Source organism: Lagopus muta, chromosome 13 (assembly GCF_023343835.1).
Source record: "Lagopus muta isolate bLagMut1 chromosome 13, bLagMut1 primary, whole genome shotgun sequence".
Taxonomy (NCBI): domain Eukaryota; kingdom Metazoa; phylum Chordata; class Aves; order Galliformes; family Phasianidae; genus Lagopus; species Lagopus muta.
In genome coordinates this window covers 3802331-3816016 of record NC_064445.1, presented here as the reverse complement: position 1 = coordinate 3816016, position 13686 = coordinate 3802331, and the positions used below count along the sequence as shown (strand labels likewise).

The 13686-nt window shown below is 50.0% G+C and overlaps 1 protein-coding gene across 1 annotated transcript in view; it reads left to right on the top strand.

The window, feature by feature from the left end:
• The window catches only part of GPC3 (glypican 3), a 114105-nt gene extending 109546 nt beyond the window's left edge, over positions 1-4559 (top strand). The window contains exon 8 of the mRNA XM_048959846.1: positions 3395-4559. Coding sequence (XP_048815803.1) covers positions 3395-3564 — 170 coding nt within the window. The 3' untranslated portion in view covers positions 3565-4559. The remainder of the gene's footprint in view (positions 1-3394) is intronic.
• Positions 4560-13686: the final 9127 nt, after the last annotated feature.

The window sequence follows — 13686 nt, the reverse complement described above, 5'->3', positions numbered from 1 at the left end:
GGTGCTTATCCTCCTGGCTTTTTTTGGTGCCAGCTGCGGTGGAATTTCTTATGCCAACTGAAAAACAATCCCTGCCTGGTTTAGCTGCTTTTTGTAACTATGCAGATCAGGAAATAAAGGGCTTCTTAGTGCATTTCATCCAATAAGCTCGAGCAGAAGCAGTGCACCTAGTCCTAGTCCATGGAAGAACGTCTCAGCTGCGTTCTGAGGATGTGAAAATTGTGCATGTCAGTGTTGGCAGCAGCTGGGGCAGGGAGCAGAGCTGCAGCTTTCACTGTCCCAGGAGCAGCAACATGTCAGAGGGGCTTTGGTTAGAAAGGGGGGAGTGCTCTGTGTTGGGCTGGGGGTCTTGTATGGGCTGCAGAAGGATGCCAGGAAACAGCACAGCGCTGTGCTTGCAGGCAAAAAAGACGCCGGGCTAATGATTGACTATTATTTTAAGGGGATTATCTAATCCACAGCCCAGAGGACAAGAGGGGCCAGAATGAGTGAAGATTGAATACATGATTAACACAGATTGTTGGTCGTACCCTCTGGACTCCAACTGATTATAAACAGAAACACATTTTTTGAGTTCTCTCTTTTACTCCTCTCTCCTCCCCAAAAGCCTTTGCAGTCAAAGGGCCACTCTGTGGCAGAAACTGTTGCAAATTAGACAGGGTGTAGCTGGGCTTGGACTTGGTCATCAGCTGGCCTCTGATCAGTCAGAGGAGAGTATCTTTCATTTCTTCCTTCTATGTATCAAAGACCAGAGGGAATGGCCTTACATTGCTCCAGGGGAGGTTCAGGTTGGATGTTAGGAAAATCTTCACTGGAAGAGCAGTGATGCAGTGGCACAGCTGCACAGGGAGTGGTGGGATCACTGTCCCTGGAGGAGCTCCGTATCCATGGGGATGTGGCACTGAAGGATGTGGTTATGGGCACACTGGGGTGGGGTTGGACTGGTTGATCTTAGTGTTCTTTTCCAGCCTTAATTATTCTGTGATACCGAAGGTCATTGGAAGTTAAATGGAATGTATTTCCACCAGTTACAGGCCCCGTTATTAATACAAAATAAAAGACATATGGCTAAATCCATTAGCTTAAAGATACAGCTGAACATAAGCCCAGAGAAAGAAGCGATGCAAGGAACATTTGAAACCAATGCCACACCCCAGCACAAAGCTTTGAAGTGGTTTAACAAAGCCAGGAAAGCATCTCTCAAATCTCTAATGACAAGAGGGTTTCTGTTCCCTTTTCTTCTTCCTTGGGCAAAGAATGAATGAGAAAATCAGCATCCTTGCTGGGGTGAAATCTCATGATTTGAAAAGTGGTCTTTGCTCACAGTCAGGCGAAATCTTAGAATTTGAAAACTTCCCCTGTAAAAAACAAACAAACAAACAAAAAAACCAAACCAACAACCACACACACACACACAAAATCAGAAACAACCAAACCAAACCAAAAACCAACACTCTAATGATTAAAGTTTGAAATCATCATTTTGATGCTCTTGGGTTGGACCTTTCCTGGAGGGTTCAACAGCTGCACCCTGTGCCTGCCCTGCCCCATGGGGGAGGTGTGTGCTGTGCCAGGGGACAGCAGCTTGAGGATAAAAGCAGGAGGGCTGCAGAGAGGAGGAACTGCATTGTCTGGGAATCTGCTGGAGGCATTATAGGTCATTTGCCAGGCAGGTTTTGCTTGCACCTGGCTTTCTGTTCTCCCTTCCAGCCATTTCTGACCCTTCTTGATGGTCTGAGCCACCTCACTTGTCATGCTGCTGTTGTTATGCTTTTGTTTTGCAGTGTTTGTTTGGGGATTTTGATTAAGAAATATTGCTTCAGTGTTTGCCTTGGCAGTGGTCCTCATTGGGCTGATGTGGCGTTTTTTAGCTGGAGTGTTTGTTCAGCCTCTTGGATTCTTTCTCAGGGGTGGGGTGGGGTGATCCAAGCCCATGAGTATGCTGGTGATCCACGAGGGCTTGTGAATGGCTTGAGCCAGGTTGTCTTCTGATTGAAGCCACCAGCTTCCTCTGCATCCAATGGCCCAGCTCTAGGGATAAGGCCAGCAGGCTTAACTGAGAGCATCCAGGTGATAAACCGGCATGGCTGAACAGGGCAGAACCAGCTTTATCAGGGGGTTAAACTAGATGATCTCCAGAGGTCCCTTCCAACCCTTTCCAATCCTTTCTGTAAGCTCTGCCAGGACTGTCAGAACTTTTTACACTATCAGAACTTTTACACAGTTTTCTTGGGTGGGAGCTTCCATGTGCTTCTTCTCAAAATCCCCGTGTTGCAACAGCAGCAGGCTGGTGGCGTGACATCCTTTCCCATTCCTCACTCTCTGGTGCTTTGATGAGGCGGACAATTGATGGGATGGGTGTGCTGAAAGTGCTGTAAGCAACATATTTTGTGCATGCTTATGAAAGACTCCAAAAGGTCCTCACAGCAGGAGGTACATGGTTTGGGAGGATATTTGTGCTGGCCAGGATTTCTTCACTCATGCACCCATCCCTGCAGCGCGTGCGGAGCAGACACTCTTTGCTTTGCTGAACACCCACTCTTGGCTGATTTTTGGGAGTATCACTTCAACAAGCCAAATCCTCTTATCTGGAGCTGTTGGAGTTGGTCCAGAGGAGGCCACAAAGATGCTCATAGGGGCTGAGCACCTCTCCTTGAGGAAAGATTGAGGTTGCTGGGGGAGTCCAGCCTGAAAGGCTCCGGGGACACCTTTCAGTACTTAAAGGGAGCTTACAAGCAGGAGAGAAACTAACTTTTTATATGATCTGATTGTGACAGGACAAGGGCAAATGGTTTTAAACTAAAAGAGGGGAGATTTAGGTTACACGTTAGGAGGAAATCCTTTATTCAGAGGGAGGCAAGGCATAGGCTGCCCAGGAAGCTGTGGATACCCCATTGCTGGAGGTGCCCAAGGTCAGGCTGGATGGGGCTCTGAGCAACCCAATCTGTTGGAGGGCACCCAGCCCATTGCAAGGGATTGGAACTGAATCATAGAATTGCTCAGGTTGGAAAAGACCTTAAAGATCATCAAGTCCAACCGCAACCTAACCGTACTACCCTAACTCTAACAACCCCCTGCTAAATCATGTCCCTGAGCACCACATCCAAATGATTTTTAAACACATTCAGGGATGGTGACTCAACCACCTCCCTTTCCAATCCAACCATTCTATGATTCAGTGATCTCTTCTTTCTGGAGTGCCTTCGAGTTGTGAATTTTTAGTCTTTCAGACTTCAGGTTTGCTGTGGGATACCAGGGATTGGCTGGAAGACCCAGGAGGTGTTACTGAGCTCTTCTGCTCTGTTCACCCGTGCCAAGCTGCCCCAGTGCAGATAGGGCTGGCTGCTCCCCACACCACACGTGCTACTAACCAGCTCTCTCCTTCTGCTTTCAGAGCTGTCATACGACGTGGACATGGACGACACCTTGGCCAACAAGCAGCTGCTGAACCAGCACAACAAAGATGGGGTTGCCGTGCCCAACACTGACCCCGGCAGCATGGCCCCACGCCTTGGCCCTACTGCTGCCATCACCTTAGCCCTGCTGCTGGGCTGCTGGCCCTGAGCAGTGCTGCGGCACTCAGTGCCTTCCCATCCCTTTTTTTAAATGAGGAAAATGTTCAGAACCTCCCTGGAATATATGCACATTGCCAAAGACAGGGCAAAGGACTTGAGTGGATTTTATAAAATAATACGGTATCTTCACCAAAAAAAAAGAAAAGAAAAGAAAAAAAAGGGTTTGTTCATGGTAAACTAGTAAATACATCACAGTGTTTTTAAAGATAATCCTATTTAATATAAGAAGGGTGATATTAAATCGTCCCTAGCAGTTTTGGAAGACTGAGCTCTGCCTTGCCTTTAACGGAAGAGCGCGTTTCATCTTGAGTTGTTTGAATGTGCATGGGGTAAAGAACACCTAGATTTATGAAGTACTCTCAGCAAATATCAGCCCTCTGTTCCCAGTTGACTTAATACAGACTTTTTCTGTGGTTGATGCAATTTTTGTACTCTCTCCAAATCGGGGAGTCACCCTGAGGCACCCGGCCAGGAACAGAACCCGGCAGGACTGGGAAGATCGAATATAAGGTCAAGGAAGAAAGGTGCTGTTGGTACATGTGCTGGGACTGCCAGGTATTTGCTAGCCTTGGCGTGGCTCTGGTGCCACCAGCCCCAGTGCTGTCAGGCAAGCAGCAGTGAGAGAACCTCACAGCAGCTGGGAGTGAGATGGAGAATGGGAGCACTGCCTTTCTCTGGTCTCCAGCTGTGGGTCCCCACCAAGGATGCCCATGTGTACAACACCCTGTTGGAGTTCTTTGGAGCAAAGCACCACCTTTTCCATGGGAAATCTGCAAACGCAGCTCCAGACAAAGGACAGACAGCATGGTTGTGCACACCTCCGTGCTTTATGGGGATGAATAATGCATCCAACACACTGTGCTACAAAGGAGGAAAAGAAAAGGATTTGCAGGATCCCAGAGGCAGATGAGACTCTTGCTCAAGTGTTTCTTTGCATGCTACTTTGCTTAAGCTGTCTCTAAAATAAAGGTTGTTTGCTCTAGACACGGTGCACAGCAAGTAAGCTCCTGGTGCGAGGCGATGCTCGGCGTTGTGATGCTCGGCACTGGTCCTGGATGGGCAGCCTGGAATGCCCAACTTAGGGGCACCACTAAGGGCTGCGGTTAGGCTGATTAAATGGGCAGGGGCCAGGGAATGTTTGGTTTGGTTCCCAGCCAGAATGGTTACATATTTCAGATTAAGATGCTGCTTTTACTGGAGTGATCCTATCTGCAGTATCTTAAGCTGTAGTGTGCCTGTGTGCACACATGCACGCACACAACCACACTTACGTGCATGCTTTAAATGTTTGCGTGCTTCCGACCTTATAAAAAAGAAAAAAAGAAAAAAAAAGGAACTGTATCTTTGGGAGAAAGCATGGAAATCCAAACCACACAATCAAATGGTTTGGAGAAGGGAAACTTCACCTCTTGTTGCTTTGAAGTGGTGGAGCTGATCTGCACTGACTCAAAGCCTTGTGACTGCTTTCCATGCCGTGATGCTCACAACGTAGTGGAGAGGGGAACTGGGAGCTCACTTCCAGCTCTGCATGAGGATGGGGACCCAAAAGGTGGGGGCTGAGGGATTTCTTCTGCACTTCAAGCCTCCCACTGCCCTGCTCTCAGCACTGTGCCTGGCTGTGCCCATGAGCCTCTGCTCCCATAGGAAGCAGAGGAAAGGGAATATGTGATGAGAGCCACTCGTCGCTTCTGATCATTTTCTTTCATCCCTCTGGAGCGCTGGGGGTGGGAACAGGAGGGCCATGGGTCTGCTCAGAGGCATGCAGTACTGCTGCCCCAGCATGCGTCTCTGTGATCAGCATGGAGGATGTTCTTGCCTCTAATCCCGTGCTGAAGGTATTGTGTGTGCTGCTTCCTCCTTGGATAAACAGCAGACAGTGCAGGCTGTGTCTCGCTGGGTATCTTACAAAAGCTGCCTGGTTTCCCTACTCCGCGCTGCTGCGGTGTGATGTTGATGCTTGTCAACAGAAAGCCTCTCTGTAGCATGCTGAGCCCATTTTCTCGGTGCATGGACATGCTGTTTAGCAAAGCTGTGTTGTTTGAGACTTTGTTATGAAAAGAGATCACAAAAAACAGCTTTGCAGCCTTATATCTGCCAAGTCTCTAAAATAACGCGTGATAACTTGGAGAAAGCTGTTGATTTACACCCTGCAGTGGGTTTGTGTTTTAACAAAGGTTTTGCAATGGTTTATAATCTTCATCCAATTATTTTTTTTTTAGCCATAACTGAGAGTGAACTTAGAATCGTAGCATCAGTACGGTTGAAAAATGACCACTAAGATCCCCAAGTCCAACCCCAGCCCACCCCACCGTGCCCATCACCACGTCACCCACCATCACCACGTCACTAAGTGCCACATCCCCACAGTTCTGGAACATCTCCAGGGATGGTGACCCCCTCTCCCTCACCCCCACTCCTTGGGCAGCTGTGCCAGTGCAGCACTGCTCTTTTGGAGAAGAAGTTTTCCCTGATATTCCACCTGAACCTGCCCTAGAGCAATCTGAGGCCAATCCTTCTCATCCTCTCAACTCAACCCCACAGATCTCCCCACAGAGCCCCATTTGATGGTGGGCTCCCAGCACTGACCTCTGTGTGAGCTCTGTCACCACACCGTGCTCAGCCCATGGCAGTACAAGCCTGCTGAGGATGGAGCAGCAGTGGCACAGCACCAGGTGAGTTTGCCAGCAGCCTGCAAAGGGTGGAGAAGCACCTTGTGCCAGTGTCTGAGGGTAGGATGAGATTCCAGCACGTGCTTTACATGTGTAATGTACTTCTGTACTAACCGTGCCTCAAATTATAATGTAAAACCAAAATATTTTTGTTGGATGAGAACGCCTCGTTCATTAATCAATTGACTAGTAGTGTAGAGCATGGGATGCTATAATCTAACACACTTAACAGCTGCTTGAAACAGCTGCTGCTCATGGCTCTCGCTGGTTTGAGAACTGAGATCTAGAGTGCTTCAGTTCTGTCTTTCAGGGGAGATTTTCAGGATTGTTCCTTCATCTGTGCCAGCTTGGGAGCAGGGATGTAGGTGCTCCTGCTGCAGTACAAACCCTGCCTGTGCCTAATTTGTTGCTTTAGCAAGGACCCAGGTCTGGAGGTGTTGAAATCTGCAGCTGGAGGGGGAGCATGTGGGACAATCCTACTGGAGGAGTATGGTCCTCAGAGGGGGACTTTGGTTTTTCTGCCTTTCGTTGGGGTCGTGGTGAAGAATTGTGATGGAAGAGATGCTGCAAAAACGATGAAAAGGTCTGTGGGAAGAGGTTTTGACCATGTGAATCAGGTAGTGGGTGCCAGTCTGCTGCTGGGGAGGGCTAAGAAGTAAAACTGGGGAGGGGGGGGGAGAAAGGAAAACCCCACAAAAAAAAGCAGCCACCAACCCCGTAAAGAAGATTGTCAGAGCCTTACTGAAGGACATTCCCCAGAGATGAGGTAACTGAAGTTTTGATATAGACAGATGAAGCAGCCCTGGCATGTTTATACAGTCAGAGGGTTTACTGCATTAAAAAAAAAAAAAAAAGACACCAAAAAACAAAACAAAAAAACAACAGAAAAGCAGTCGGCATTAATCAAATATTGTTTATTTTGTCAAACATTGTATCCTTTTGAAAACAAACATCTTGGTGCTGTTTTGCCCAAAGCGTGCTCGGAGCTGAAGCTCACATCCAGCCCCGGGCAGCAAGGGGCCGTATCTCCTCCTGCAAAAGCCACTTGGGACAGCAAAGGCACCATTAGGGTTATGCAGCATTATTCCTGATGCTCCTGGGCAGCCAGAGGCACACAGAGGCTTTTCCTGACTGCCCTGCCATGTTCCCAACAAGCAGAACCAGTCTGGGTCTGCAGCAGCCTGTATCCCATCAGTGTCATATTCTATTACCATCCACCGCGCCAGCAAATGGGAAAATAAACACGGGGCAGATAGCAAAGCAAGAGGCTGTTTATTACCGATGTGAAGGAGAGTCACGTTTGTGTACATTCTGCTGGGGAGTGCACTGAAGTGGCAGCCTTCCCCATGGTGTGAAATGGGGCCGTTGTGGGGTGCAGGCGTCTCGTGGCACTTCAGGATGCGCCAGGCGACGCGCTGTCCCCCTTGGTTATGGTTAACGCTGGAGCACGGCTCTTGAAGCTGGATGTCAGCAGCTGAGAGTGTTTTCTGAGAACTTGTCATCTGGACTTCTTCTAGCAAGATTCCTGGTATTGGGTGGGATCGTTCCCGTTTGATGGAAAAACAATGTTTTCTGGAAAAAAAAATAGAGAAGTAGTAAAGGGAAGATGGTGACAAAATGACTCATGACATCCATCTGAGACCAGCAGCACCACCCAGGACATGTCCTGGGGTTCCCCGTCACAGCAGAGGATGCTGTTCCCAGTGCAGCAAGGTGCAGTGCTGGCTGCGTGTTGCGGGCAGCCCTGGTGTGGCCCATCCCTCAGTGTGTGCTGCCAGCACACATAGGGAACACTGGGCAATACTGGGATGCTGCTGGGCCAAGCAGCAAGGGTGGTGATTGGCATGGATAATTGCAGGGGGGTCAGGGCATGTGGGAGGATGATGATCTGTGCTTGTGCCCGGTAGCACCTGCCTTAATTGCTGCCTCTTAGCAAAGGACCATCACAGGTGCTGCTGCTGGATGCTGCCCTGTGCTCTCCCCAAGCCCAACCCGAGCTGCAGGGGCAGGAAAACACAATCTTTGTGCTGCATCCTGCCCTTCTGGGGGTGGCTTCTGTGTTTTGTGTCATGCTGGCATGACCATTCCACCCTCAGAACAGCCCTAGGAGTCATTCTTGGGCACACAGTTTCCTATATCCACCATCCCTCATGTACCACACTTAGTCCATTCTGGTCTGGTTTCAGGAAGCAGGGATCTGGACTTGCAGGTGCATAGAAAAATAAATCTATCTTCTTTTTCCTTTAGCAAACATGGCTTAGGACCATTCCTACCAGCACCAGTGGCACTGTCAGGACTCATTGCTGTGGACTATTGTTCTGGGTCCCAAGGGAGCCATTGGAAAGAGGATAAAGCATATTTGCCATTGCAATAGAAACAAGATGAGAATTAGTCCACTAATCACCAACTAAAGTCAAACATATGGAAGAAAGAGTGGAGTTATTTACGTCTTTCTCACCCTCTGTGCACATGGATGGTCACAAAGCACCAAGCTATGGGGATGTCATTGGGTCACTGCTCCATCCCAGCACTGGGGAAAAACTTTGTTTGCACCATTGGGATTTTCTTCAGAGCAGAATGTCCAGACAGGGAAATGAGCCATAACTGTGTGCAACAGCTTGGATGCAAATGTTGAGCAGTCGTCTATCTGCTGGGGAAGGAATAAATAGAGACGTGGGTCTTGCACCTTTTAAACACTGCATGTCTGCGGACTGTGAATGTGGCTATGGGATTTGCATGCTGCTTTATTTAGTATTACATACGCTGCCTTGTGTTTACAGAAACCGCCCTGCACACACCAAATGTGCAACCACAATGAAAAAAAAAAAAAAGTTCTTTAAAAAAGGGCACAGAAATAGAGGCAAGATCTTGTCGCCAGTTCCCCCACTCCATGTCTGCGGTGGTGTTCAGGGGAAGCCAGCATCCGACCTCCTGCTTCCCTTCGTGCTGTTGCTGCATTGTGAAGCTGAAGGTTTTCTCCCCCACTGATTATTTGTCTTTCCAGGGGACCAAAGGGAGAAGGCTGCAAAAGTGGGAGATGGCCCCGTTGTGCCATGGAGCACTCGGAGGGTGCCATGTGTGTGCGGGGGGTGGCAGCTGCCATGGGGTGTCCTGTTCCAGGTGTCACCTCCGGAAGAACTGTCACAGTCACCTCTAGGGAGGAGGAGTGCTGCTCGTATACGCTGGCATGACAGTGCTAACTGTAATGATAATGACCGTAATTACGATAACTGCTCTGCAGCTCAGCCTGCACGCATCCTCGGACCTCCATGCTGCTTGCCTGAAGCATTTCACAGCGTTTACTGACTGATCACTTGGGGCCGGATACACATCGCTGGTTGAGTTTGAAGAGACCAAGCAGTCCCTGATGGGTGCCAGACTCGGGCAGCTCCACGGTGGGGCACCGCAATAATCCCATCTCCCAGTCCAAGCTCCTCCCGTCCCTCCGTCCGCGGTGTGAGATAAGTGGATTCCCCAACGCTGCTCAGACAGCTCTTACCACCTCTTTTACAACACATCACGTGGCGCCTGGCTGCAAGCTCTGCTGTTTGCTCTTGATCTTATTGCTGTCAGTGTAAGATGGGTGTGCGGATGTTTGCCAGGGCTGCTGTCAGGCCAGGACCTGGGCTGTGGTGGTGGAGGGGTTGCTGCTCCCCTTTAGCCATTCCTATTGCTGCCAAACCCAAGTGGGACCTGGCTGTGCAGGCAATGAAATCAGTGCAGGAGGAACTGAGTGCATCGTTCTGGCACATTTCAGGGTGTATCCCCAGGTGTTGCCACCCAGATCAGTGCCACAATTGCTGCTTGTCCATCTGGCCAAGGGATTTGTGTGGCCAGTTAACCAAAGTGTTAAACAAAAATTAATGTTCTCAGTGTACCCTGGTGTGATTAGCACTGAGAGCTCATCCAAGTGTGCATGTTGCTGATGCTCCACCCTCCATCACATCTCAGCACTCGGAGGCTGAGCCCTGAGCACTGTGCAGCACCAAATTGTTGGCCGTGTAAGACATTTCTCCACTAGAGAATACCACTGGGAGCAAGGCCAGGTGCTCTTGCATTTGAAGCCCCAGCACTGCTGCTGCAGGTTGCAGCATCTTTCACCAGACAGCAGTCCATTGCTTTAGCAACATGAGGGAGAACGGGAAAGATGGTGAAGCACTCTGGGTGTGCTGCAGCCTTTCCAGATCTGCACCTCCTGCTTTCCCTTTCAGCAAGCCCATTTTGGGATGGATGGGACCCTTTGCTTCATCCAGCTGCACGATGCTGTGCTTCAGATGTGGCTGCAGCAACTCAGGAGCACTGTGTGCCTCTGAGATGAGTGTGGCTTAGGGGCTGTGCAGGAAAACACCCCCAGGAGCCACTGTCATTGGAAATGTCATGGTATCATCATTCCAGCAGCGTGCAACTGGAGAAGGAGGCCCCAAGGCAGCCTGGCCCGCTTTAGGGACCAAATTAAATTTAAAAGAATTTTCAAATTAAAAAATAATTGATTTGGAGTTCCATCGCTGCCATCTGGTTTTGCATGTTTTGGGTGTGAGTATTCCTGCTGCAGCCTTGGGACTTGGAAAAAAAAAAAGACTAATAAGAAAATTCCTCTTTAAAGAGGTAAGACACCAATCCAAGCACTGGGCACTTGCATTCGGTGTTGTGCAACCTGGATGGCAGGAGCTCAGCACAGCACTTGCTGTCAGACCTGTTGCAGCTCCATCAAGCTTTGTTTCCTCAACTTCAGTTAAGATGCTCTGCATAAAAATGCATTTTTCCATGGATAACTTTGGTTTGGCCATCAGCACTGAGAATTGCTGAATGTTTTTCCACTCATTTAAGAGCCTGGGCTAAGTATTCATCCCAGGGTCTCTATAGGAGCAGGCAATGGGGAGAACAGTGTGCTGCCAGGGGGAGAGCAAGCTGCTTTGCACCAAGAGCCATCCCTGGATCTGCCATTTTAGACCAGATCAGGGCCAAAGGGGTGCAAAGCAATGATACAGCAGTAGGTAGGATGCCGGCCTCATCCCTGTGCTTCCACACTGGGGACAACCAGACAGCACATCAAAGGAGCAGCACTGCTCCCACTGTCCCCATCCCATATGGAGCATGCTGCTGGTCCTGTGGCCACCCACACCGCCACACACATCCATCACTCATCCCTGCTGAACCTCACCACCGGCCACCGCCCTGACCCCACCATCTCCCTCTCTTTCCCTGTGGATTCAAGTGCAAATGCCTCAGGGCTGCGTGCTGGACAGCCCCTGGCACCGCTGCTGACGTCCCACGTCCCTCCAACTGTGTGACCGCACTCCTGGGTGATTTACGACAGGAAACATCGGCTGCGGGGTAACAAATGGCCGAGTGGTTTCCCTTTTTTTTTTGTTTTTTCTTTCTTTCCCCCCTTTTCTTCCTCCTACTGCAATAAAATGACTCTCAGTTTTTCCCCTTTCTCCCCGATCTATGCCCAAACCGCAGTATTGGTTAAAAATATCATCTGCAAAAAGAAAAGACAAATAAACGAGCACATCAAAGCCGGCTGCCTGGGGCCGTTCTGCTGGGAGCAGCACCAGAGCCGGGCGCTGGGCCCATTATCTTGCTGATATCTAATGCCACCACTTCAGAGTGTGAGAATGGAGCTTTTCTTTTTTTTTTTGTACCCGCTGAGCACACCGGGAGCACAAAGGACGCCATCCACTGCAGCTCCCAAGACATGTTGACATGTTGCTCTCAGATTTCATTCCTGAAAATCTGGAACTTTACGCTGAGCAAATAACACGATCTTTTCCCTTCATCTGGAAAGGATAAAAACAATTGCTGGCACTCGGAGCAGATCTCGCTGCTTTTTCTCCCTCTGCTCTCCTCACAAGCTCTAGTTTGCTGCCCGCAAGTTCCAACTTGCACATTTCCATCTGAAAACTTTAAACTATGGGGGCTGGGGAGGGGGGTGAGAGTGGAGGGGAATGAAAATTTCTTTTTTAAATAGCATTCTGGGAGAAATAAAGTCCCTGGATGAAGTGCTGGGTGCTGCAATGAGGAGCTGCAGAGCTCACCCTGACAGCGTCACTCGTATCTGCAGGCCACAAGGAGCCAACTTTCACCTCTGTGCTCCAGCTCCAGCCCTGGATGGGTGCTGCTTGTCCCATTGGAAGGCCTGTGGAGGTGCCCAGTGCCAGCAGGACTGGGATGACCTTGCTGAGCACAGCAGAACACTGCTTATTCTGGCTGTACTGCATGGGTTTAATAGCTGGCATGGACAAGCTCAGGTAATGTGGGGATATTACACAATTTTAGGCAGTGCCAATTCTGATTTACATTAGGAAAAGCTTTTGTACTGTAAGATACTGAGCCAGGAGCTGGGACAGGCTGCATTGAGGAGGGATTTGGGGAGCAGAGGGGACAGTGCAGCTTGAGCTCAGTCCTGCCAGGCATTGGGTCTTCCAGTCCTGATCTCCCCGACTCCAGGGTTCTGTGAGCCCACCAGTGGGGTGCTGTGTTATCCGGGTGCTGGGAGGCTGCATGGGTAGTGGGCAAAGCCCTGAGGGTGCTCTGCTACTGGCTGAGTGCGTGTGTGGATTTACCTGTATCCCAGTGAGTCCTGCTTCCCATCTTTAGTGCTTTTCCCCTTGCTGACTGTTTTCTTGGCCAGCTACTGTAGCTCTGTAGCTCTCTCAACCAACCGGGCTGCAGGGAACCCTCCTGTGCCACAAGGAGCAGGACACCCCTGTGGTGGCAACAGGGGGGACACAGCCTGGGGACCCTGGGAGCAGAAGTGGCTGTGGCCAGCCCTGGAGCGACGCTGAGTGACGTGAGCTTGCTGGGAATCTGCTGAGGAATATTTTTATCCGCTGGGTGTGAGCGCTGCGCGTCAGAGCCATCTGCTGCACAGTCGTTTTGGGGAGAGCTGGGAAGCACAGGCATGGAAATCTGTGCAAATGAGTGCATTCCTGTGCCCTTCAAAGCTCTGTGTCCCCAAGTCTCCTCCACGGGTGTCTGGGGACAGGACAGAGCTGAATCCTTGTGCAGCTGGGGGAGAGACAAGCGCTCACATTCCCTAAAATGGAGATGGTCTTGAGCTCTGTACAGTGAGCCCCATGTCTTGAAAATGGTTTTGGGAATGGGATGCTGAGAGAAGCATGGGAACAGCCCCACTGCACCACCCAGCCTGCTCCCCATCACCCTCCTTGTATCTTTCCAGCTTGCTTTGGTTTGCACTCTCCTAGGAAGCGTGCACACGATGTGCAGCATCCCTGCTGCAGAAGGCACTGAGAGGCAAACCCAGAACCCTGCACTGAGCAGCCACAGCAGGATGTTTCTGTGTGCTGGATGGGGGGAAGGACTCCCAGGATAAAAATAAGCAATAAAAAGAACAGGAGACACCAGCCCGTGCTCCAACACCGGATCTGCTCATCCTAAAATATCAGGCTGTTGACATTCAAAACCCATATTCAGAGCCT